The sequence below is a fragment of the Equus asinus genome, chromosome 1 (genome assembly GCF_041296235.1).
Source record: "Equus asinus isolate D_3611 breed Donkey chromosome 1, EquAss-T2T_v2, whole genome shotgun sequence".
Lineage (NCBI taxonomy): Eukaryota > Metazoa > Chordata > Mammalia > Perissodactyla > Equidae > Equus > Equus asinus.
This window is the reverse complement of record NC_091790.1, coordinates 160,285,508-160,310,142: the sequence shown is the minus strand read 5'-3', so window position 1 is coordinate 160,310,142 and position 24,635 is coordinate 160,285,508. Positions and strand designations below refer to the sequence as shown.

The 24,635-nt window shown below is 40.1% G+C and overlaps 2 protein-coding genes across 6 annotated transcripts in view; one reads left to right on the top strand and one right to left on the bottom strand.

Moving 5' to 3' along the window:
- Window positions 1-8,530, bottom strand: part of PLEKHA8 (pleckstrin homology domain containing A8) — a 45,704-nt gene extending 37,174 nt beyond the window's left edge. For 2 of the 5 annotated variants that reach the window (XM_014841050.3, XM_044765364.2), the window contains exon 1: window positions 8,141-8,530. In XM_014841050.3, the coding sequence (XP_014696536.2) occupies window positions 8,141-8,180 (40 nt within the window). In that variant the 5' untranslated portion in view covers window positions 8,181-8,530. Of the gene's footprint in view, window positions 1-350; window positions 375-6,494; window positions 6,596-8,140 lie in introns of those variants that run through there. The other 3 variants (XM_044765369.2, XM_044765365.2, XM_070511334.1) reach the window with 3 other exon arrangements.
- Window positions 8,531-10,270: 1,740 nt separating this feature from the next.
- On the top strand, window positions 10,271-19,562 carry FKBP14 (FKBP prolyl isomerase 14). The gene is made up of 4 exons (XM_014841049.3): window positions 10,271-10,677; window positions 13,495-13,646; window positions 16,499-16,626; window positions 18,685-19,562. The coding sequence occupies exons 1-4, from the start codon at window positions 10,481-10,483 to the stop codon at window positions 18,841-18,843; spliced, it is 636 nt and encodes a 211-aa protein (XP_014696535.1). The 5' UTR covers window positions 10,271-10,480; the 3' UTR covers window positions 18,844-19,562.
- The last annotated feature ends 5,073 nt before the right edge of the window (window positions 19,563-24,635 follow it).

Sequence of the window (24,635 nt, the reverse complement as noted above, 5' to 3'; positions counted from 1 at the left end):
TTTGGGAAGTTTTCAGAAAGCTATTTTTTTAAATGCTTTTTCTTCACCAATGTCTTTCTCATTTCCCCTTCTTTTTCCAATGCCAGAATGTTAGATCTCTTCTTATTGACACACAGATACCAGAGGTTTTATTCATTTTTTCCCCCAATCTTTTTTCTCTGTTCTTCACAGTGGATAATTTCTCTTGATTTATCTTCAAGTTCATGGATTCTTTCCTGTGTCATCTGTATTCTATTGAGCCCTATCTACTGAGTGATTTTTTTTTTTAAATTTCAGATATCACATCTTTTGTTCTAAAATGTCCATTTATTCCTTTTTAATAGTTTATCTTTCTGTGCCAAGAATCCTACCTTTCCATTTGTTTCCAGAGTGTTAATCTTTATCACGTTAGTTGTTCAATTTTTGTCTTCCTTTGTCTGCCTGCTATCACATACTTTTCAGAGTCCTCAGGTAGTTGCTTTTCGTGCTTTGTTCAGAGCTTTTAGTTGAAACCAGTGGGAGAGAGGCTACCACGGGCTTACTCCATCTTGGCCCAATAACACTCTTAAATAGGAAAACTAGTAAGATGCCTACTAAATGAAATGTCAGTCTCATGTTAGATTACATCACTCTGCCTATAAACCCATCACAGTTTCTTCAGAACTTCTGCCAATTAGGTGTCACGGGAAGCCAGAAGTTTACAATCTCACTGTTTAACAGAAAAAAAAAAAACAGATAAAAAGAAAACATCAATACACTGTGAATTTTTTAAAATCCATAATGAAATGCTGCTGTGCAGAAGTGTAGAAAAACACAAGAAGGGGCTATTTAAATCCGTTATAAAGAAATAAGTCAAAAGTAAAGAAAAAAGTGAAGGAAAGGTGCTTTTTTCATCAAACATAAGAGGAAAGAAATAGTGACCACAATTCAGCAGGTATACAATGGGAGAAGCAAAGGGCTGAAGAAGCCCCTAACTTCTTTCAGCTTCAGCCTCCTTTTCTACAGAATTACAGCATGAGCTTAATAGACTCTACCAGTCTCCTTCAGCTTTCAAAACCTGTAAAGCTCCATCTAAATACAAAGTAACAGGAAACTCACTTCTTTTGCAGAATCTATTTAAAGAGAAAGTAACTAACATCAAGAAAATAAAGGGAGATTAAATTTCTTGATAGCATTGACAATCTTTCTGAGGTGGTAAATCAAGACCTAATTTATTCCCCAGAAACTATGGCTGCTGTGTTCATACTATATATATTATATGATGGTTATAATACATTATATTACAGATGTTATATAGATATGTTAACAGTTTAAAAAACTGCCCTTTTTAAATTGAAGCAGAGCACAGTTATTGACCCCTGACCTCCACAGCCTTGGTGTCTTCCACTGTCCTGCCCTAGGTGCTCTGCCATACTCAACCCCATCAGAGCCCTCCCCCATAACTCAGCTTCCCTGGGGGAGCTCCAGACAGGACAGTGGCTAACAAAGCCTTGGGTTCCTCTGCCAGGTCACTCGGTAAGGAGGAGGGAAGAAGAAGAGACATCCCTAATAGAAAAGATAATAACCGAGCATTAGCTAAATTATAGGCTTCTTAATTTACCATTAATTAATTAATAAAGCATTTTTTGAGCACTTATAATTTGCCAGGCTTAGAGAAAAGATGATCCCAGCTCTCAAAGAATGACAGCCTAGGGGACGGCTCCCTGGCACAGTGGGTAAGTTCGGCATGCTCTGCTTCAGTGGCCTGGGTTCGTGGGTTCGGATCCTGGGTTCGGACCCACACCACTTGTCAAGCCATGTGTGGCGGCCCCACATACAAAACAGAGGAAGGAAGACTGGCTCAGATATTAGCTCAGGGTTAATCTTCCTCAAGCCAAAAAAGAGGAAGATTGGCAACAGATGTTAGCTTAGAGTGAATCTTCCTCACCAAAAAAAAAAGTCTAGTTGGGAGTCAGGCATGCAGATGGTGAGGAGACTAAGTATAATTACAATATATTACATCAAATTCTCTTTAGAATCTTCTGTTAGAGCCTGCTGTAAGTCACCTCTCCGGTGTGCTTTGGACTACCAAACTAGATATTTATTTGTTATACTCATTTGTTCTGAGCAACGTCTCTTATATGTCCCACCATCACCTTACTCAAGAGAACATTAATCAATTTTTGTGGGAACCAAAAGTAAAGACCAGTGGTACACAGATTTACATGATCTGTAATCATCATTCATCTAAAAGAATGACTATCATAGGACTGCAGAGTCAATTCCAAAATTCTGATGGTTTATTTGAATCTCTTCCTTCATAATTTATACCCCTCCAACTTCCAAAAGGAAAACTTAAGGAATTCAGGATACATATACTCTCAGAAGCCATGAAGAACCAAAATTTGCACACAGACAATACAAACAAACTGAATTTTTCTGGCATTATTAATCCAAACAGCTACCCAGTTAACTTACCCTTAAATAACTATGTACCAGGCAGGTTCATATGTGTTATCCATTTCATCTTTATAATAAACTTAGTATGGCTATTATTCTTGCTGTCATCTTAAAACTGAGGCTCAGGGAGATTAAGTAACTGTTCAAGGCGTCAGTACTAGGAAGCAGCAGAGCAAAGGCTTGAACTCAGGGCTTTCTGACTCCAATCTTTTGCACTTAAGCATTCAAACACACCGGCCCATGGCCCTGTCACTGAAACCATGAATAAAGAGCTGACCATTGGATATCCTCATGCAAAAGATGAAGACCCTTACCACCCATTATACACAAAAATTAATTCAAAATGATCAAAGACCTAAGTGTAAGAGCTAAAATCATAAAAACTTTTAGAAAAAACATAGGAATAAATCTTTATGACCTTGGGTTAGGCAATGGTTCTTTGATATCACACTAAAATCACTGGTAATAAAAAAAATTGATAAATTGGACATCAAAATCAAAACCTTTTGTGCTGCAAATGATACCATCAAGAAAGTGAAGGACAATCTACAGAATAGGAAAAAATATTTGCAAATCATATATCTGATAAGGAACCTATATCCAGAATAAAAACTCTTACAATTACATAATGAAAAAATAAACAACTTAATTAACAAATGAGCAAAGGATGTAAATAAATAGACATTTCTCCAAAGAAGATATACAAATGGCTAATAAGCACATGAAAAGATGATCAACATCATTAGTCATTAGGAAAATATAAATCAAAACCACAATGAGATACCACTTCACACTCACTAGGATGGATATAGTAAAAAAGACAGACAACAAGTACTGGTAGAGAATGTGGAGAAATAGGAATCTTCTTTCATTACTGATGAGAATGTAAAATGGCGCAGCCACTTCAGAAAACAGTTTGGCTGTTCCCCAAACTGTTAAAAGAGTTACCATATGATCCAGCAATTCCACTCCTAGGTTTATACTCAAGAGAAATGAAAACACGTCCACACAAAAACTAGACACAAATGTTCACAGCACCATTATTCAGAATAACCACACACACACACACACAAAGAACCACCTAAATATGTCCATCAATTGATGAAAGGTAAACAAAATATGGTATATCCATACATGGAAAATTATTTGTTAATAGAAAGGAATGAAGTACTGATACATGCTACAACACTGACGAACCCAAAAACATTGTCCTGTGCAAAAGAAGCCAGTCCCAAAAGATGACATAATGTATAATTCCATTTATATAAATGTCTAGAATAGGCAAATTTATACAGACAGAAGAGTAGCGGTTGCCACAGGAAAGAGCGGGTGGGGTAGGAGTGATTACTAATGGGTACTGGGTTTCTTTTTGGGATAATGCAAATGTTCTAAAATTGACGGTGGTGATGGTTACACTCTGTAAATATACTAAAAACCACTGACTAGCACACTTTAAATGGGCGAAATTTATGATAGGTGAATTATTATCTCAATAAAGATGTCAAAAAACAGCAACAAAAAAGGTTGACCAGCGGTTGTAAGACCATGAGAATCTTGCTCTGGATCCCTCACATTCCAGATGTCCTCTCGGCATTGTTTACACAGCACAAACATATATGGGCAAGAGTCACCTTCTCCACCTGGGGGGTAAGCAAAACTATAGCATCTCCTCAGACAACCATCTGGTCAGCATGATGCAAGCTTGTGTTATTTTTGGAATGCAGTGCTGCAATGTGCTTTGCCCTAACCTGCTTGAGGGGCCCAAGAAGCCTGCAGCTGGCTGGAGCTTATGGCAGCAGCCCTCCTATCTGCTGAGTGGGCAGTGGAAAGGGACCTAAAACTGCAAAGCAGAAAGCTCACAGCACAGCTCAGACAATTTCCTTGTGACAAAACATATGCACAACACTGGGCAAAGCCTTCCTTACTCCTCAACTCTTCCCCACCTCCACCCCCAAATAGTCTGCCATTCTAGGTCAACATACTTTAAATATAGGTACATTATGAATCAGCTAGAATTACATAATGATGGAGCAGGAAGGGCCTTTAGAAGTATTACGTAATGGAGCATTGACTCTGGAGCCAGTGACTGTGTGACCTTAGGCCAGTTCCTCCACCTTTCTGTGTCTCAATGTCTTCATCTGGAAAATGGGAATAATGAAGGCAACTGCTTCTTAAAACCGCTGTGAAGATTAAATGAGCTAATGCATGTAAAATGTTTAGAATGGTGCCTGGAACATTATACGTGTTAAGTTTTTTACTAGTCTTATAAATATTAACTGGTAAATCTCATCATTTTTATGGAGGAAGAACTAACGCTCGGAGTGGTAACGTGACTGCAGCTGGCAGTGACAGAGCTGGTATCAGACTTGAGGTCTCTGACTCCTCAACTAGTGTTCCACTACAGAGCATTAATGTATCACCATGCATGTATACCATCCCTTGACTAAAGATACAATACCAACATACAGCGCCTAGCACTGTGTCTCACATAATATAGGTGTCTGTGACATGTTTAATCCATTCTCTTTCCATTCCAGACTTAATCTAACATCTGGAGATAGGTTTGACAATAAATCCCAGAGCGTCCAATGTTCTGCTGCTCAAAAGGTGGGATGGCTCAGGACTTTTGAAGAAAATACACATCAGCTCTCTTTTTCCTTTAATTTTCCTCTGACGGAGCACAGGGTACCTGAGTATGCCTAACACATTAGGGAACAGAGACTTTTCTTCCTTTCTCTTTCTGTATTTTAGCCGTATACTCATGCTAGCAATTTAGATGCTATTCTCAGGGCTGGACGATGTTTCCAACTTTCAGGAATTGAAACCCATCAGTTGAATTCAAGAAGCAAGAGAAGCTCACAAAATAACTACAGTATTTGGCAAAATACAGTAAATGCAGCCAAGGTAAGCTTTTCAACAATCGCACCATTTCTCCCTCTCCCGTTCTCACACACACAAACACACACACACAATCGCTGCAGTGTTCAAACCAGCCTGTGAAGCCCTGCAATGCCAGGCTTCCCACTGGCCCCTGCAGCCTTGTTGGAGCCTCACCCATCTCAGCTGCCCAGCCATGCGAGTCTTCTTTCCTTTCCTCAAACTCACCCGTCTCTGCTCTGCTTTAGGGCCTTCACCCCGACATTCCCTTTGCCTGAAAAGTTCTTTCTTACAGCCTCCACCTCAGCCTTGCCACCTAGCTAGCTTCTATTTATTCTTCAGGCTCTGCTTAAATCTTTTCCTCAAAGAAGCCTTTCCCAACAACCCAGCCTAGCCTCTCCCCAACTCTCCCCCAAACCACACACACTTGGAACATGCTTCTAACCACATGTCCAATGAACGTCTTTCTCCCTGACAAGACTGTAAGCTTAAGGCAGGCAGGGGCTGCTCTGTCTTGTTCAACGTTGCCTGTCCTGTGCACGGGGCCCAGCACACAAGAGGTAGTGAATGAAATTAACAACATCCTCCAAGGACTCAAAGGATCTGCCAATATTTGGATTTTCTAACTTCTTCACTCAAATTTGACACAAGGCATCCCATATCAAGCTGCGGGCGTGTAAGATATACACAAACTACACAAACAGGTTATGTACTGCCTTTAGAGGAAAATTCAGAATGAACAAAAACTTAGACTGGGATTGTATGTATTTTAAAATTACTATGTGCAAAACCATAAGAAAAAAAAATGTTCCTTTTAAAAACAAGCTTCAGAAGAAGAAAAAGTACTGATGTCTTCATCAAAGCTTGTCATTAACACGCATACCATGCTCTTTTGGGGAGACTAACTCACACAGGAGGGTGGAAAAAACAAGAATGCGTTTGTTCCTCCTAGGCCATTACTGTTCATTTCCAAAGCAAATTTATCTCCTAATGAAAGACAATGTGCTGAACCAAAGTTCTAAGTACATCCAGGAAAAGCACCCAGTGGTGTGATGGGCTTGTACGAACAGTGCGCCCACAACGAGGCAGCACGGGGCCAAGGGAACAAGCAGCATGATGGAAGGACAGCTGCCTCTGGCAATGGCTCCAGTGGCCCTCTTCGTTAGGGCTTGTCACCCTAGCACCACCCACAGAATTACCTTCTCTTACTTGAAGAAAAAAGTACACTCTTCTCCAAGAGAACAGATGGCACAGGCATCACACGATAAAGACTCCAAAAGATCCTTCTCGAGAAGCTTTGCTTTATTGAAGGATACATAAAAACAGCCATTAAAAAAAAAAAAAAGCATTTCAAGACCAGGAAGTAGGTACTGTAACAAGAGACTAAACTTCCTGTAGAGAAAGGAGAAGAAGAAAGGAGAGGGGGAAAAAAAGGAGGGAGGCGATAGAAGAAAACAAAAGAAGAGCGTTGAGGATGAAAGAAAACTAAAAAGCTTGTATGATGGAAAGGGTGAAAGATGAGCAACTAAATTTTACTCAAGGGCATAAGATCCATACATCTCAGAGCTTAGAGATACCTCAAAAGGAAAATTACCTGATCAAGCATCCTCCCTTCAGGTTAGTGGAGTGTTAATCAGCCTCTGACATTTACTGAAGCCCAGCCATGAGTTATCCATATCTACTGCAATCGGGTGACATCAAGAAAGGTCCTTGAAGCAAATGCCGGGACTTCTAAAACACCTCTCCTCACTCCATCTCTACTAACGACTACAGGGAAAACAAACAGAACTCACTTCTAACCACACTACTCATAGGGAAGAGATTCTGGGTACACCCAACAGGTGCACTTTCGGCTGTGCAGTATAACCTCATCAGAGTCACTATGAAAACTGACCCTCCCAGACACATCTGTCCTTAAAACACCCTGGGGCATCATCACACTATAACCTTTAAAAAGCCATCCTATCAAAGGAAGGATGGGAATATATATCTCCCCCCCAAGAGATACTGGGAATATTTCTGGTTTCAAATACATTGCTATTAAAATTAAAAGTGCATAGCTCATTTTCCATAATAAAAAGTTTAATTCCAAAAAAGTGCCTAGCACAGATTTCAGCAAACAGAAGGCTTTAATTAAGGACTTCCACAAATTGGAAAGGGGGCAGAGAACTATTTTTAAGCTATTCCGCTCAGCAGGACAAGAAAACAGTTGCTAAGATCTGCATTCATTTTATGGTAATTTCTGAGTCTGTAAAACAAAAAGAAATGCTCAAACAGAAAACCGAAAACCTTGTGCATACTTTGAAGCTTTGAAATTGTTGAGATAGAACTCGGATACCTCGGTCAGCACGCAGATGACCCTAAGGCGACAAAGGGAAAGTGTTGGCACTGGCGACTTTGTTTGAAAAAGGACCTTTCCCCTCTGGAGTTCCAGGTTACTGCTGGCATTCATTTGAAACCTTCCAACCTATCTGCTGGCCAGGCGTGACCAGCTCCTTTGCCAGGATTCGAGAGATTCCCAGAGGACCCCACCGCGGGAGTCAGCGCCTTCCTCCAGCAGAGCCGGAGGGCATCGTGCCTTTCAAGTCATCCCCAATCTCAGCCTTTCGTAGCTTTCCTTAGGTGAGAGGGCAGCTACTGCCCTGGCCCAGCCCCAACAGGGGCTGCGTCCGTACAGCATAGGTGACACGGTCCTGCGAGAGAACTGCTTTAGGGAAATATTCCCGGTCGGCACAGGTCTCCAAAGGTCTCGGGAGGGACCGTGACCCGGCGCCCGGAGGCGCGTCCCGAGGCCGCCTGCTGGCCGCTCAGACAAAGGGCCGGGCCCCCGGCGCGCCCCACTCACCGCTCAGATAGTTGGTCCACTTGTACAGCACCCCCTCCATGGCGCCCGCGGCCCCTTCGCCCCCGCCGGCCCTCACTGCCCCAGACCCCAGGCGGCGAGGAGCACCGGCAGCAGGGCCATCGCCAGCCCAGCCCAGCCGCCCACTCCCGGCGCCCGGGCCCGGTGCGGGGACGCCCGGCCCGTCTCACATCCTCGGCCCGGGGGCGGGGTCACTGCGGCGGCCTCGGCACGTGAGGACGCGGCAGGCCGAGGGGCCGGCGCAGCTGGGGGCACGCGCTGTCCACAGGGAGGCCCAGGCACTGGGTGGGCCCGAGAGGCACCCGAAGAGTCCCAAGTGCCGCGAGCGAGGCAGCCGGTCGCCGGCGGCGCCACCTCGCGCTACCTGAGTCTTCGGTCCGCCGGGCCCGGGCCCGTTCGCGCATGCCCAGTGCACCGCTCGCGCTCACGCTCCCAAAATCCACTCCGCGGTTTCGTAGCGACGGCGGCGGCGGAGCTGATGGAGCCTGAGGGGTCTGCGGGGAAATTGAGTCCTGGGTGGTGGGTTTGGGAGTAGGCAGTGGGTGAGAAGGGAGGCCTCTGGGACAAGTGTGGGAAACAGTCCTGACTGTTAATGGTGCCGTAGATGGGTCGGGTCCCCCCTCCCGATTATTGTGGGTTGACGTGACCCCTTAGGGTGCCCCTTGGGTTCTGGTCCGCAGGGTCCAATTCTTATTTCAAGGCTGTCTAAATGATCCCACTTGAGGTGCCCATCACCTAGGGCTTAAGGAGATGATGGAAATTTCATGATAGAATACTGTGTAGCCAGTGTAAAGAGATGTCTAAACGCTAACGCCTCGCTACTGGAAGTGTGGTCCATGCAGCACTGGCATCACCTAGGAGCTTGCCGGAATTGCAAAATCTCGCCCCAAGCCCGCACCTCCTGAATTGAAATCTGCACTTTAAGAAGATCCCCAGAGGATTCCTATGCATATTAAAGTGTAAGAAAGTACTGTGCTAAACATATTTGACCAGGGAAAATGTAAGCTATAGATTAAGTGGAAGGAGCAGGTTATGAAACAAAGTGTACACTGTGATCCACATTATTTTATGCATATGTCACAGAAGCACGCTCCAAAATGTTAAGATGATTATTTGTGGATGGTGGCCTTGTAGGCAATCTTTTTTCTTTCTTTTTCTCTAGTGTAAGGTTGCCAGATTTAGCAAATAAAAATACAAAACAATGCATTTGTTGTTTATCTGAAATGCCAATTAATTCGGCTCCTGTATTTTAAACGGAGACCCTACTTGAGTGCTTTCCAGTTTCTTCCAAATCGACTACAATGAACATGTATTGCTTTTGAAATTAGGTGACAAATGTAAAAGTAAAAATTTTAAACTAAGATGAGCCTGTGTGACTCGTAACCGTGTTTACTGTTTCTTCTTTAAAGCGGAGGTCTGCACGTCCTTATCCTCGATGGAAGCTGTATTTGACCCTCTACACTAAAGTCACCCAAGTGATAGATTATTAGCAGCCATAACATTATATACGGTGTTGTAGAATAAATCAGAAGACCTGGATTGAAGGCGGAACTCAACTTTGAGGTGGAACAACCCTCAGCAGGGCACAACCTCTCCTAGCCTAAATATACTTATCTTTTAAATGGGATAAAAGAATCTGCCTTATAGGCAGTGTAGCGAGGTTCACGCACAGGAACGCGCTTTGTGACCTCTAAAACACTAAGTCTTTATCGTTTATTCTGTAAATTAAATAATAAGCAATAGCTGGAGTCTAAGATTGTGGAATCCTAGGAGGCCTCTCACCAACGACAAGAGTAAGCGAGTCTTTCCTGAAACCTCTACGGTTTCCCCAGGCCCCACCACGCTCAGCCGCGGTACTTCACAGATGTAAATCGCCCGGAAGAGTTTCCGGTTAGCCACTTGCCCCACCCCTCTGCCCAAGTCCGAGGGTGTGGAATTCTTTAACCCGCGGCGCTCTAGGACCATTCCGGGTGGTTCGCCGCGGGGCCACTGCCCCGCTGGGTCGGGCTGTGAATTATATTGTTGCAGCGTGATTGGCTTGAGAGGCGCCTGACGGACAGCACCGAAAGCCAATGGGAGGCCGTCCTTCTCAGGCAGTCGCGTGTCAGAGCCAGTCAGGCTGGGTTTGGGGTTAACTCTTTAGAGGCGAGTTCGCAGTGCGTGGGAAAGTTGTCGGTAGTAAATGTGCCACGTCTGCTAGGAAGGGGGAGTCATGAACTTGCCAGAGACCGTTGTGCTCAAGCCTTCAACTACATTCTTAACTCTATGAGGTCGGGGACCCTTTCTCTGTTTTAGTAGGAACTTCTTTCCTGCTCCAGCAAGATGAGGCTTTTCTTGTGGAACGCGGCCCTGACGCTGTTGATCCCTTGTTTGAGTGGGGCTCTTATCCCTGAACCCGAGGTGAAGATTGAAGTTCTCCAGAAGCCGTTCATCTGCCATCGCAAGACCAAGGGGGGCGATTTGATGTTAGTCCACTATGAAGGCTACTTAGAAAAGGACGGCTCCTTATTTCACTCCACGTAAGTAATTATATTCCACAGGTAATAAAAGAACCCACCCACCTATGCTAAGTCTCGGCCAGGAAACGAGCCAGGTTTTTCCTGGTTTGACCAGGTTTTGCCTCTTTTAAAAAACTGAAATATCTTATTTCCTTCTTTGGGGAAAGGAAATTGTTTAAAGGCAATCTTATGTAACGAGGCCTTTGAAGGTCTTATTGGAGACATGTGGTCATGATAAAGCGGTTGATTTTTTATTATAAAAGCTAGAACTAAAATCTTTGAAATACTGCAGAAATATGTAGATGTATAATTAGGCAATAAGTAGAAAAAACTTAAAGGAATTTTCATTTCTCAAACTCTGTTCCTGAGGGAAAATACTCAATTCCATTTTTAATTTGGTGTAGGTGAAATTTACTTAAAACTTTCACAGCAACTTCCTGAGCAGTATACATAATCATTTATTTACTTATTGTAGGAGATACTAATGTTATTTCATTGGTCTATTTATCTGGTCTATTTATCTGACAGATGATATTTTGGTCAAGGCACAGGACCATGATTTGTTTCATCATTTGTTTCTTTCTAGAAATTCAAAGACCTCATTGATGGGTGTGGGTATGGTTATGGAACATTGATCCAATACCTACAGTGAAGGATTTTCAGGTGGTTACACTATCATTATTTCTGTTCTATAAATAAAGAAATTGCAATATGGAAAAGCTTTATAAGTGAAATGCCAGTTAGGCATTGGTTCTCTTCATTCCATTCCAAAAGTATTTATTGAGCATTTCCTTTATGTTAGGCCCTAAGCTTAACACTAGGGAGATTCAAAAATTTTGGCTTCTCTCCATCCTCGACTGTTCATTTATCTATCATCTATCAAACCCTTATTAAGTGGCCACAAGTCAGGCTTTGGGGATGTAAAGATGACTAGGAGTGGGTTCTTGTTTTCTAGCAGGACACCATCTACAGAGGGGAGGAAGGCAAGTAAATAACTCATGCTGTAGAGTACAGAATGTTCAAAGTGCTCACAAAGCGTAAGGGAGTCTGGAATTAATTATACTCTGAGAGGTAGGGAAAGAGAAAGACTTCCCAGAGATCATAACTGAGATGGGCCTTGAAAGATGAGTGGAGGGTTCCAGGTGGAGAACGGAGGAGGGAGCACATGCCAGGTAGAGAGAATGGTGGGAACTAAAGCCGTGAAGCTTTGCGGTCCATCCTAGACTTTGTTTTCTGGTAAGCTGCCTTTACTGGGCATTCACACCTGGTCTGGCTTGAGGTTTTGGAGAAGTGAATGGCACCCTTCTCTGAACTCTGTTAGCCCTTGCAAAAAGTTCCAAGACGGTGGCTTGCCATAGGATTCTCAACAGCCCTATCTTCTTATCGACAAGACCAATGCCACAGTGGACATTAAACGATATTATGACTTGCATTTTTAATTTCCAATTTCAGTCTGACCACTTGTAGACCCAGCCTGATTCCTTTCAGGTCTCAGAACCAAAAACCTCTGCGGACTTCAGTAGTAGCCCTGAGGTTTTATTTAGCAGTTTGCTGCTAAAGTTCTAGTACCTGATGAGGGGACTATTGTTCTGCGGCCTCCATGTAAATGGTCAGCAACTGCTAACCCTGAGTGTTTAGAAATGGACCATCAAATGGTCAGTTGCTAGAACCATAGCCTATGTGGTAAATAGCTTAAATCCTTTAGCTGTGATGCGAAATGTGCCAAAACTGTAGTCAATGCTGGGTGGTAGCTTGTTTCTTCCTTCTTTATTCTTTCTTAGCCTTCCCAAATTTTCTACTGGTGGTATTTTGTTACTCTGATCATGGGAGGAAATTAAGGAAAAGAGGAGGTAATTGCCTTTACCTAGGTTTAGTAACCATGGTCCCCATGAAACCTAGTGGGATGACTTCTCATTCTCACCTACAAGACATCCTTGAATAGATCATTTTCCTTATTGCGCTGAAAGGGAGCTGAGTGGACTGCTCAGCCCTCGATCCGCCTAGTAGCTCAGCAGGTTGTTTTTCTTAGGCTGGCCTCTCTTCAGCTCATGAGCCAGGATATCTTGACCGTTCTCTTCTTCCTCAGTCCTTGAGGGGCCACTCCTCCAGGCTTGCCTGCAGAGCTCCACGGTCGATCCCTGTGGAGAGAACTGCGCTGGGGTCTGAGTGGGAATTCAGGATTGAAGAGCAGCCTTTTCCACTTGTCACAGGCATCAGCAGGCTGTACATCAGGAAAGTTTGTAGGCAGGCTATAAGATGCTGTGCGCCTGACTCTCCAGTGTCCACATGGGTATGGACTTGTGTATACTGGCAGTAAATTCTCCTTAGTCTCTCATCCTCCTTCCCAAACTCACTCATTTTTCCATTGTTTTCTCCCTCTTCTGGACCCCAGTAGCCTTCCTGGGACAGCATCACTTTGTAGTTAAGACCTTGAACTTTGGAGTTAGGTCAACTACTGGCACACTTAACCTCAGTTTCCTTATCTGTACAATGGGGAAATAATGGTTCCTGCCTCATATGATCATTGTTAGAGTTAAAAGGCAAAGCATTTAGGGAAATTCGTGGTATGCAGTAAATGCTCAAAAAGTTATTTGTTTTTATTATTATGCCCTCTACCCTCCTCTAGCTAAATCAACTATGTGAAATTTGCATCAAGAAATATGGGCAATGAATTGAATTATTATAAAGTTGGTTTGGCTTTGTGTTCGTGTGTGTATGTGTAGCTGTTTTCATTCGTTTCCAAATTTAACCACTTATGGGTAGAAAAAATGCACCACAGCAATAAATAAAAAAAATAAAGTTACTCAAGAGTTCTAATGTGTTTTCTTTCTGTTGTAGTCACAAACATAACAATGGTCAGCCCATTTGGTTTACCCTGGGCATCCTGGAGGCTCTCAAAGGTTGGGACCAGGGTTTGCAGGGAATGTGTGTAGGAGAGAAGAGAAAGCTCATCATTCCTCCTGCCCTGGGCTATGGAAAAGAAGGAAAAGGTAATAATTCTACATTGTTATCTTAGCACTAGAGTTCTCTGGATTAGGAGACAGAAGTTAGTGTAACTACTATGTTTGGTCTTTTTTTTTCATAGAAGTAAACAGACTTGTATTTCTTTGGGAAATATAATTATGTCCTGATTATCATTTGAAATGGCCAATTAAAGCCATAATATCTAAATGGTCAACTGAGCTAACAATGAAAAAAGGTTCTGTAACCTTCAACTCTTATTTGCATTATTCACGAATATGATGGGGTTTGTGTGTGTGTGGTACAATATACATAACGTAATGTTTACTGTTTTAACCATTTGTAAGGATACAGTTCAGTGGCATTAAGTACATTCACATTGTTGTCCAAGCGTTACTAGTATCCATCTCTAGAACTTTTTCATCCTCTCCAACTGAAACTCACCAATTTATTCTGACAATGCAAAAAGAAAGATTACTCTACACATGTGTTTTGATGAGTTGACCATTTGAAATGTAAATTAGTAAGGCATTAAATGCAGTTTCAGATGTGGGCTGTGTGTGACTTGCAACTACAGTTTCCTACAACAAAGCTTTTATTGGAGGTTCTTCTCACTCTTGTTTTATAAAATTTTTGACAATTTGTTTAAAAAAATAATGGAGTGACAAGAAATAAGTTTAATAAAATAGAGGCAAATGGGCTAGCTGGTCTAGGGAGCTTTTGTGCTAATCTGTTCCAGGGCAGGCACATAGACCTGTTGTTGGGGTGGAAGTCCATGCAGCTTTCCAAAGGGCTATTTACAAGAGGCCAGAAGATGTTTCATGTACGGGATATGCGTATATCCTATAACTCCTTTATTATAATCTAACGTGAGGGAGTAATCAAATATTAGGAGAAATATTTGTGAACAGGGATGTCCATTACTGCATTGTTTCTAATAGCAAAAGTACTGGAACCAACTTGAGTGTATAATGAGAAGGGTTTAGCTAAATAACATGTAGCCCAGTTATTTTAAAAAATGGCATTTCAAAGATTTTAAAAATTATATCCAAAATATGTGTGACATAATTTATATGTAAAAGTAGAAAATAAAGCTGTAGTATATATACTATGATAGTAAGTTTGGGGGAAAAGTATATATACATAAAAAGTGAATCACAAGGAAATAAATAAGAATGTTAACAATGAACTATGGGGCTGGGGATTATTTTTATTTCTGGTTGTGTTTCTTCCAAACTCTGTACAATGGGCATATATTACCTACATAATGAAGAGAAAAAAATTTTAAGTAGTCATCAGAACCAGACATAGAACCACTCTGATATGGTAGGAATATAGTCTTTGCAGCATCCTTAGGTCCAAGCTTAACCATTTACAAAGTGGGACTCCTAGCCCTAATTTCCCGAGGAGAAAATGGGTGCCACATGTGACGAATTATATATTCTAAAATGAAACTTGCTATATAAATCCTATGCACTGAATAGGATTTACTAACCAAATCCAACTCTTATTTTAATAATAATCCTCTTTAGAGAAGAAAATCAAGTATCTAGGAAATGTTTCTCTGCTGTTCGAATGTATTCTTTTACCTTCTTGTGTTTTTATTGTCTCACGTTTAATATTTATATACATAGTATTAATCCGTTATTCTTTCTCCATACTATATTTAACTCAGTTTTACTTTATAACAAGTAGAGATCTAAATTGGACTCATTTCCTTTAAACTGAGCACTATGAAACTAATTCTACTAACATGAATTTAACACTGATTTTGTAGTCCTTTAGTCCCATGTTTGCATGCCTCCTTTGGAAAGACACGAGTTTTACGGACGACCTAGTGCATGCCCCTTCTCTGTCTAGATCTGGAATGGTAAGCTTCGGCACACAGTGTAAGTTTTGTTCTCATTAGTGCTTACAAATGCTCTTTCATGGAAATATGTGGGATGGGGGGACTAAGAAATATTTTTAATGTTTACCTAGACCTGTATGTTAAATATAGTTATAAGAAAACAAGTTGAAAAAAATTGTTCATACTTCCCCCAAAGGTTTCTTTTTTAAATCCCTGGGACTTTAACAAAGCTCTTTTCACTTAAAGATTTTTATCTCCCTTCTCAGAAATTTGTTTTAGTTTCTCCCTTGTCGTGAAACTTCTTGAACATAACTTTCTGAAATTGTTGACGCTTCCTGTATTGTTTGTAAAGCCTGTAAGAGAATTCTATGTTAGTAACGTGTATTGAGAGCTTACTATTTTTCAAGCAGAGCGCCAAGTATTTTGCATGGATTTATCTTCCTTCATCCTCCCAACAGACTCTTGAGGTGGGCAGTATTGTCATCTGCATTTTACGCATAAGAAAACTGAGACTAAGAGACAGGCAAAAGTACGCTGCAGTCCCAGATAGTATGACGTCACAGCTCACTCAGTAGTATACTGCCTCCAGATGGTAGAAATGGCAGTACTATTATATATTTTGAAGTCAGGACTTTCTGACCCCAAAGTTAGTAAGTCACTTGTACTATAATTAACTCTAAATCATCTAAAGCCCTTTAAGTCATTCTTGACATATAATTTGTAATATCTTAATTATATTTGAAATTTAATACCCAGGCCCTTAGGCACATCTGTATGTATGTGTGTATAAAACAATTTTTAATTGAAAACCCAAAATGAGACTGCTTTTGATCTATTAGTTTGGATTATTCCTTCTTTATTCTATTTGTTTGACTAAAATATAAGTAATTTCTGTCATATGTGACAGTCTTAGGATGGCTCTTCATTTAATTCAATTAAAAAAATATATGTTGTCTAGTACCATAAATTTTCTATCATCAAAACTTTGAAATCTTTTTAATAAAACTTAACCCCCCTCTTTCCTCATGTCAGGTAAAATTCCCCCAGAGAGTACGCTGATATTCAATATCGATCTCCTGGAGATTCGAAATGGACCAAGATCCCATGAATCCTTCCAAGAAATGGATCTTAATGATGACTGGAAGCTCTCTAAAGATGAGGTGACCTTTCCTTCCTCCTACACCTCTTTCTTTCTTTCTTTCAGCTCACTTGTTTAGAAATATATTTTTAAAGAAAATTTATTTTTATTTGGATAAAACGTGATTTATAAGTTTTCTTAAACTACCAATGCTTTGAAAATTGACCTTTTCATAGGAAATTGTTGTTTTGGAGAGAAATGTATTGAGACTTACAAAGCACCAGGTATTCTTCTGCTGTTTTTCCTTCTCCCAGTGCTTAAGGTTCACGTGTCTTGCCCTTGCCCTGAGGGTAGGATCCATTTCAAAGATCCATTTTGCCAAGACGACTCTCATTTTGGAGTCACTGTTTAAGAAACAGATCTGTCCTGAGGAATATCTCCAGTGGACAGTTTCTGTTTGAAACTGTAGACTGGCTGCTAAATGCGTTTTGTGGTGATTTCCTAGCAAGTAGCAACAAGCACCTCACGTGCTCAGTTCTGTTCAGGTTAGCACCTAGAGAAAGGAGACTCTAGTCTCCATTTTCCACATCATGAGACCTTTCCCAGCCCCTCAAAGTCCTGGTGTTTAAGAAGACAGGAAGAAGTCTGCCTATAATTGATTTAGGCTCTCACAGCCATTGCTACACATGCCTGTCTTAGTCTGGCTGCTGTGGGGAAGCAGTGAAGGTAGATGTTTATCTCCATGTTTCTGTCTACCCCTACTCTCCATTCTGCTTGGCTGGTCACGAACCAAGTTCCTTTTTATGCTTCAATCAGTTTCATTTTAATGGCCAGGAAGTGATTAAGGCTTGAATAAGCTAAGTTGTTATGAATCATGGGGTCGTGATCCACAGCTGCTAAATTTGTAACACCTCATAGTGTTACCAGTCATAGGACTTTTCTCTATCCAAGATAAATTTTAATTCCCTTTCATTAAAAAGAATCTTGAAGGCCAGCCCCTGTGGCCTAGTGGTTAAGTTCAGCATGCTCTGCTTGGGTGCTCTGGTTTGGTTCCCAGGTACAGACCTATGCCACTTGTCTGTCAGTGGCCTTGCTGTTGTGGCAGCTCACGTTAAAAAAAAAAGAGGAAGATTGGTATGCGATGAGTCTTCCTCAGCAAAAAAAAAAAGAATCTTGAATATATAACACATTCACATGGTTCAAAAAATCAATCCAATTTAAAAAGATATTTGCTAAGAAGTCTTTGTCCCTTTCTTACACAAAAAGTAGCATACTATACATAGTATTTGTCATCTTTCTTGATTCACACAGTGTATCCTGGAGATACATTCTGCATTAATCCAGAGCTTCGTCATCCTTTTCTTCTCCCCCCCGCCCCTCCCCCAACTCCATTAAGTCACCGCAATCTTATAAATATACTCCATATCTTTGCATGTTGGTGGCAGAGAGATAAGAGAGGCTTTGAAATTGCTGATCTAACAGAAGGAATAATAGGGATATGATTAAAAATGTAAACAGGTTGAATTGTATTATAGTGAATCTAGTGGGTAATTGGGAGCAGTATTTTGTTTATATCTTTAGATATCTGAATGAAAATGAGAAATTTTAGTCTAAGCACTCATCAGGCTGGATTTTGCTTTAATTTCTGAGATTGGAAGGTCATGTAGCGTGATCATAGCTGTGTCCACAGCATGCACTATTCCCAGACACTTACGTAAATAAAAAAGTGCCATCATTGAATCTGATTTTAAGAGAAGTATCTGGGATTTTGGTCCTTTTTAGCAAATAAGATCCAGATAATTGAGTGGATTGAAAGACAGCAGTCTTTCAAATGCTTGGCTTTATTTAGACTCGAATGAAGAACAGGTAGTATACTTTGACTGGATGTTTTTCGGATGATATAAGCTTATCTTTGCCTCTAAGCAATATTCTGTGCCTCTACTGCAGCAGGATAGCAACAGTTTTTAAGGGAAAAAATTCCGTATAATTTTTTTACTATCATTAGAAATATATCATAAAGTAGTTGTTTAGTAGTTGTTATATATAATTAAAGGAACTACCAGTCCAGTCGGTGATATTGATTGGCTTGATGTGGGTATCTTATGAATTGGAATTATTAATGAGATCCGTTATTTTGTAGGTCAAAGTGTATTTAAAGAAGGAGTTTGAAAAGCATGGTGCAGTGGTGAATGAAAGTCATCATGATGTTTTGGTGGAGGATATTTTTGATAAAGAAGATGAAGACAAAGATGGATTTATATCTGCCAGAGAATTTACATATAAACATGATGAGTTATAGAGATACGTCTGCCTGCTTTATATAGCATCCATCCTTAAAGAGAGGCAACCATCTTTAAAGAAAGTCTTATTTTTTAACAGTGTTCTGTTCTTGCTTTGTTTTTTATTTTTATATATTTTTCTGAACATTATTTGAAGAACCCCTAGGGCGTCTAAGTATCCGTTTCTTTCTGGTGAGTTATTGGGAAGAAAAAATTAATTTGTCTTTGAATAGAAGACTTTCGGACCATTTTCCACTTTCACATATGAAGCCTTGTGTTTTACCTGCTTATTTGTAATTTTAAATATGGCAACGGGGAGCATGCCATAACATGAGACCAGGTTATAGCACAAATCAGCACCCTCTATTTCTGCTTCCCTCTATTTTCTCTAAGTTAGATACTGACATTTGAAAAGCCTCTTGCAATAGCTGGAGGCTTACTATTTTCATGTTATAATGAAACAGTATGTCTGTAACTACCTTTGAGACTCTGCTTGAGGAAAAGAGGAAAATGGTTGTTGGACTCTACTTGTTAACAGTTACTGCTTTACTGAGGAGATGTGCAATGCTGAAGTGAGTAACAGAGTTAATAAGTTATAAATATGTATACATCGAAACATTCTGCCTAGGACTTAAGCTACATAAGGTTTGGTTCCTAGTAGCTAATGACCTGTCATGGTAAATAGGACAATTTATTTATATGTTTGTTTGTTCATAATAAAATGTGTCAAAATATTGTAGAGGAGGTTTTGTTCTTGTTAGTGTGGTCAGTTGATTGCGATTCCTAGCGACCCTGTGTACAGCAGAGCAGAACCCTGCCTGGTCTTTCTCTGTCATCGTCTCACCTTCTGGCGCTGGATCAGACGGTGCTCCACTGCTCTTCATAGAGTTTTCATGGCCAGTTTTTCCGGAAGTGGGTGGCCAAGTTCTTCTTCCTAGTCTGTCTTAGTCTGGAAGCTCTGCTGAAACCTGTCCACCATGGGTGACCCTGCTGGTATTTGAAATACTGGTGGCATAGCTTTCAGCAGCACAGCAACATGCAGTCGCCACAGTATGACAACTGACAGATGGGTGGGCTGGTTCCCTGACTGGGAAATGAACCCAGGCTGAGGTAGTGAGAGCTGAGAGCACTGAATCTAAACCACTAGACCACCGGTAGAGGAGGTAGACAGTTGTATTTAATCAATGTTTACTTTTTAAGGCTAACAGATTTCCTTCCTAGTTCTTTAATGGATAAAGTCTATAACTAGTGTATTATACTACAATAACATTGTATACAAGAGAAATTATTAAGCTAATCAAAAGGTTCCCATTTCTGTCTCATCAAAAAACGATGCAGACCCACAGCAGCTACTGTTGTCTATCCTGGGTCAAAAAAACTGATGATTTTATAGTTTTTATCTTAAATCGGCTTTTAGCCTTTTATACTTTAGAAAAAAATGTCTCAATCTCCATTTACTAAGAATAGTCCTTTATAGTTTACAAAGTGATCTCAAGTACATCATAGTCTTTGATTCTCATTGCTCTGAAGCCTCTGAAAAAAGCTGGTGGATCTTAATGTACTTATTTTGTAGATGAGGAAATTGTCATTCAAAGAGATTGATTGTTGTGCCCAAGGTTAGCAACTAACGTGTAGAACCAGATTTCAGTTCCTCAGCTCAGTGTCTTTCTACTGCCCTCTACTATTGAAAAAGTGAAAATTTTCTTTGAGTTCATTGGGCCTAATTCTCTCTTCAGTTTGCTGTCCTAGCAGTCGACTCTGTTTTTTGTCTTTGGGTCCTTATCCTTTGAAGATGCTTTACTGGCTGTTTGTGGTACTTTAGAATTCTCTCCATGATCCAGGAATGGCTCTAGTTTCATTGAATAATCTTGGGGTTAGCACTGAATGGCCTGAAAAACTCTGTGCGCTGAGAAGTTCCAGGTGTGTCTTAGTCCTTTCATTCCTGTTTACCTCTAAGTTTTTTGCTTTTTAAAAAAATTATGAACAATTATTACATCATGTATAGACTATATTCACCAGTTATATCTTGATATTTTCCTAACTAAAATGTAAAGTTCTTGGGAAGAACATATGTAACACCTTTCTCTGACAAAATCTGCTGTACCTGGAAAACTTCTAAGTTGTCACTGCTGTTTTCCTCAACCAGGAGGAGTTACAAACTGCAGTACAGAAAGCTTGATGCTGTATTATGGGGGAAAGAAAGTAGCTTGTCGTATGGTGCTACTTTGTGTAAGCATTACTGATGATGCTATCCAGGGTAGAGCAAAAAAAGTAAAAAGAATTTTGATTATTCAGGCAACATATATCTTTACCTTGTGTGAATTTGTATCAGTTTCCATATAAATATTTAGACACAAGTATGAAATGAGAACATATAAATAGGCTTGTTTTTAAGTTCCCTGCCTTTTTGGTTTAGCTGCACCTACGTACCTTTCCATTCGTGGGAATAATCAGACATGAACTGTGACCTCACTTGTATATAATTGGACTCTTTAATACTGCTAGATGTGTCATATTTAAACTTATATTGGGCCTGCCCGGTGGTGTCATGGTTAAGTTTGCACTCCGTTTGGGTTGCCTGGGGTTCACAGGTTCAGATCTCGGGCGCCAACCTACACACCACTCATCAAGCTGTGCTGTGGCAGCATCCCACATGAAAAAAGATGAAGATTGGCAATAGATGTTAGCTCAGGGCCAACTTTCCTCACCAAAAAATAAAAAATAAAAATAAATAAATTTATATGACTATGTTGTGGTATTCTTTTAAAATAAAGAATTTGTTTCCAATATTTGGGAAATAATGGGTTGTGAAAAATTCTTCAAGTACCAATTTCCTTAGCAGCTTTATTGATTTTCTTAACTGTTAATCTAGGTCTTATGTCAAAACGAAGTGAGGAAGACGGACAGGTACTGGGAGGAGAGGGGTATAGTGACACTTTGAATGTGCCTCTGATTATCCACTCAGTTTAGATATATTTGTAAGGAAAGCTGTGGTTTGGTTTAAATTGTTTTGAAATCAGCATTAAACCTTGAGCATTGAAGGCAAGAGTTAATAGTGAATTTTTGGTACTGGAGAAAGCATATGTGTTTTGTTTTTGTGTTGTTTTGGTGGTAGTTACCGCTATTGTTTTGGTTTGGGATTTTATTGTGTGTCACAGGTGGACATTATGATGATTAATGCCTACTGAGTAAATTTGTGCTATAAAATACCTTATGTAATTAAGTGAAATGCTGGGTTTCATAAAAGTAACAAGAAACAATCATTTCTAATTCAGATGGGTGATCTCATCTTGTGGGAATGAATTTGCACTTCTCTTATTCATGATATAGGGTATTGCTGACATCTGTATTACTAGTTAGCTATCAGCATTCTATCTCTCCCACTGAAATGTCCAACATGATTATAAATTTATATGCCCATTTGAAAGCATTAAAATTATAGTACTCCTCTCTGTTTATATCTGTAGCAGTCTTTTTTTTTTTTTTTTTTGGTGAGGAAGATTGTCACTGAGCTAAACATCTGTGCCAGTCTTTCTCTTTTTGCTTAAGGAAGATTGTCACTGAGCTCACATCTGTGCCAATCTTCCTCTGTTTTTTGTATGTAGGACACTGCCACAGCATGGCTTGATGAGCGGTATGTAGGTCCACCTGCCTGGACCCGCCAACCCCAGGCTACCAAAATGGAGCACATTAACTTAACCACTACACCACCGGGCCAGCCTCTGTAGCAGTCTTTTAGTAGGATTTGAATATTCCCTTTGGTATGGTGAAATCCACACATTCTTACATATGACTTTGGAGTCTTTATTTGAAGGTAAATTCTTTTCTCTCCTTAAAATATTATCTTGCCTCTGCTTTCAGCTTTGCCTCTGCTGCCTCCAGCTCCTTGCTCCAAGCTGACAGCACAAAGAGACTTTAGGACACATTGGTTTCATAACTCAGTCCTCAAATATAGTGAGAGGCATACTTTGGTTCCTAAAGGTTACGGAAATGTAGCAGTGATGCAAATTTAGTGTACACCAGAATCACATGGGACATGCGTTAAAAGTCCAGATTCCTGAACCTTTTCCCTAGAGATTCTGATGAATTCTTGGGTTGGGGCCATGAATCTGCATTTTAACCCACTTGCTAGATGATACTGATGCAGGTGGTCCAAGAACCGTAATTTCAGAGAGCACTTCACTAATTCTATTCCCTTGAATATACAATCTCCTAAATTTTTCTCTTCTATGATTATTCTTTTTTGCATTCTGGAAAGCAGTGGAGATTGGGGCAACTAATTCTGCCTAAAAATGAATATACCATCAAAAGGATAAATTGTGTGGAGATACCATTTTCCCCAGGGTTAGAAATTTTTTTATGACTCTGACCTTATAACAAAAGTTAGATGGTCAGGAAATATGTTTTTGTGAACATCTTCCCTACCAGAAGAGAGAAAAGAGCCCCAGAATTTCTCAAAATTACTCTTCTATATTATTTTTTCAGAATTATCTACATCCCACCCCTTTTGAAGACTATACAGCCAAGAGATTTAGGAGGAAATAAAACTATTCTCTTAAAAATATACGTAGATATGTGCCTGTGTATGTGTATGTATGTATGTCTGTGTGTGTATGCGTAAATATATATAGTTTTGTACTGAGAAGCCATTGAAATGCTCTCTCTAGTACATGATTTCTTCTCTCTGAAAAGTTGTCTTTACTGTGCAGTTAAACTTCCCTTTTGTCCATTTGGAGTCTGTCATTCTGTCCTTTGCCCACATTTCTGTGTTTCGCTTATAATTTAGGTAAAATTTCCTAGTGGTTCTCCATGTAGAATCAAAAATAATCTTTTTTTCCTTTTCAGCTTGAGACTTTACCAAAGGGGTCAAGTGGCTTATTTTGATATACTTAGATTATTGTTAAGGAAAAGAATAAAAACAGTTGGAAGATTCCAGAGGTCTGCAACACGTAGCACGGTCTGTGGATTCTTTTTTTTACCAGTTCTTTGTGTTCCTATACTGCTAATAAAGCCTCTGACATAAAATGGATGACTTGAGTGAAAATGAGTCAGCCCATAATTTACGAAGCCAATCTAAGTGCTTGCGAGCTAGAATAACATCAATTTTGTTTTATGATCTAAAAACAAATGACATGAGATGTTTGCTGAGGTTTTATTCTAAAAATCCAGAGTGAAGTGAAAGGTGTCCCCTTGGTAGCTAGTAACAGCTAAATTATATCCCACTGGAGCATTTCTGGGAATCTACAAGTCATTTCATTAATTTAAAATGCCACACTGTAGTAGGATCAAGATAATTTCCTCTCTGGTAAACAGTTGCAGTAAAAACAATTTCATGCACAATGCAAATTGAGGTATTGAGGGACAGTTCATTGTTATAAAGAATGAAGTAAAGATGGGAAGACCCTTTGGGGCTTAGTTCCAATTTCTTACAGCATTTTCTCATTCATTTGTTGGACTTTGCCAGAATGCATTTTATGTTGATATAACTCTGAATCTAATTTTTACCTCCGGTTAGGAGACTAGGACGTTATGACATTCAACCATATATTGATGGTTCTTTTCCATCATGATCATATCTCCTGGAATTCTTGTGCAGCTATTTTGTGCAGAATACATGCTGTTTGAGACATTCTAGATTTTTTTAAAGTGGTTCTTAAGTTAGAAGCTAAATTTAATTAAATGGGTAATTATACTTGTGTAGAATAACCAAGAAGAGTAGTACAAATACAGAAGATTTGCCTTAAAATAAGAGACAGCATTTTACTTGCAGGAAAATAGGGAAGAATTTAAAAAGAATCTTGCAATAAAATGG

Excerpts from the sequence above, each read along its gene's own strand:
- FKBP14 (XM_014841049.3), top strand. The coding sequence starts at position 10,481 with ATGAGGCTTTTCTTGTGGAACGCGGCCCTGACGCTGTTGATCCCTTGT. Across the intron at positions 13,647-16,498 it reads CTATGGAAAAGAAGGAAAAG|GTAAAATTCCCCCAGAGAGT; the intron begins GTAATAATTCTA and ends TCCTCATGTCAG. Across the intron at positions 16,627-18,684 it reads GGAAGCTCTCTAAAGATGAG|GTCAAAGTGTATTTAAAGAA; the intron begins GTGACCTTTCCT and ends GTTATTTTGTAG.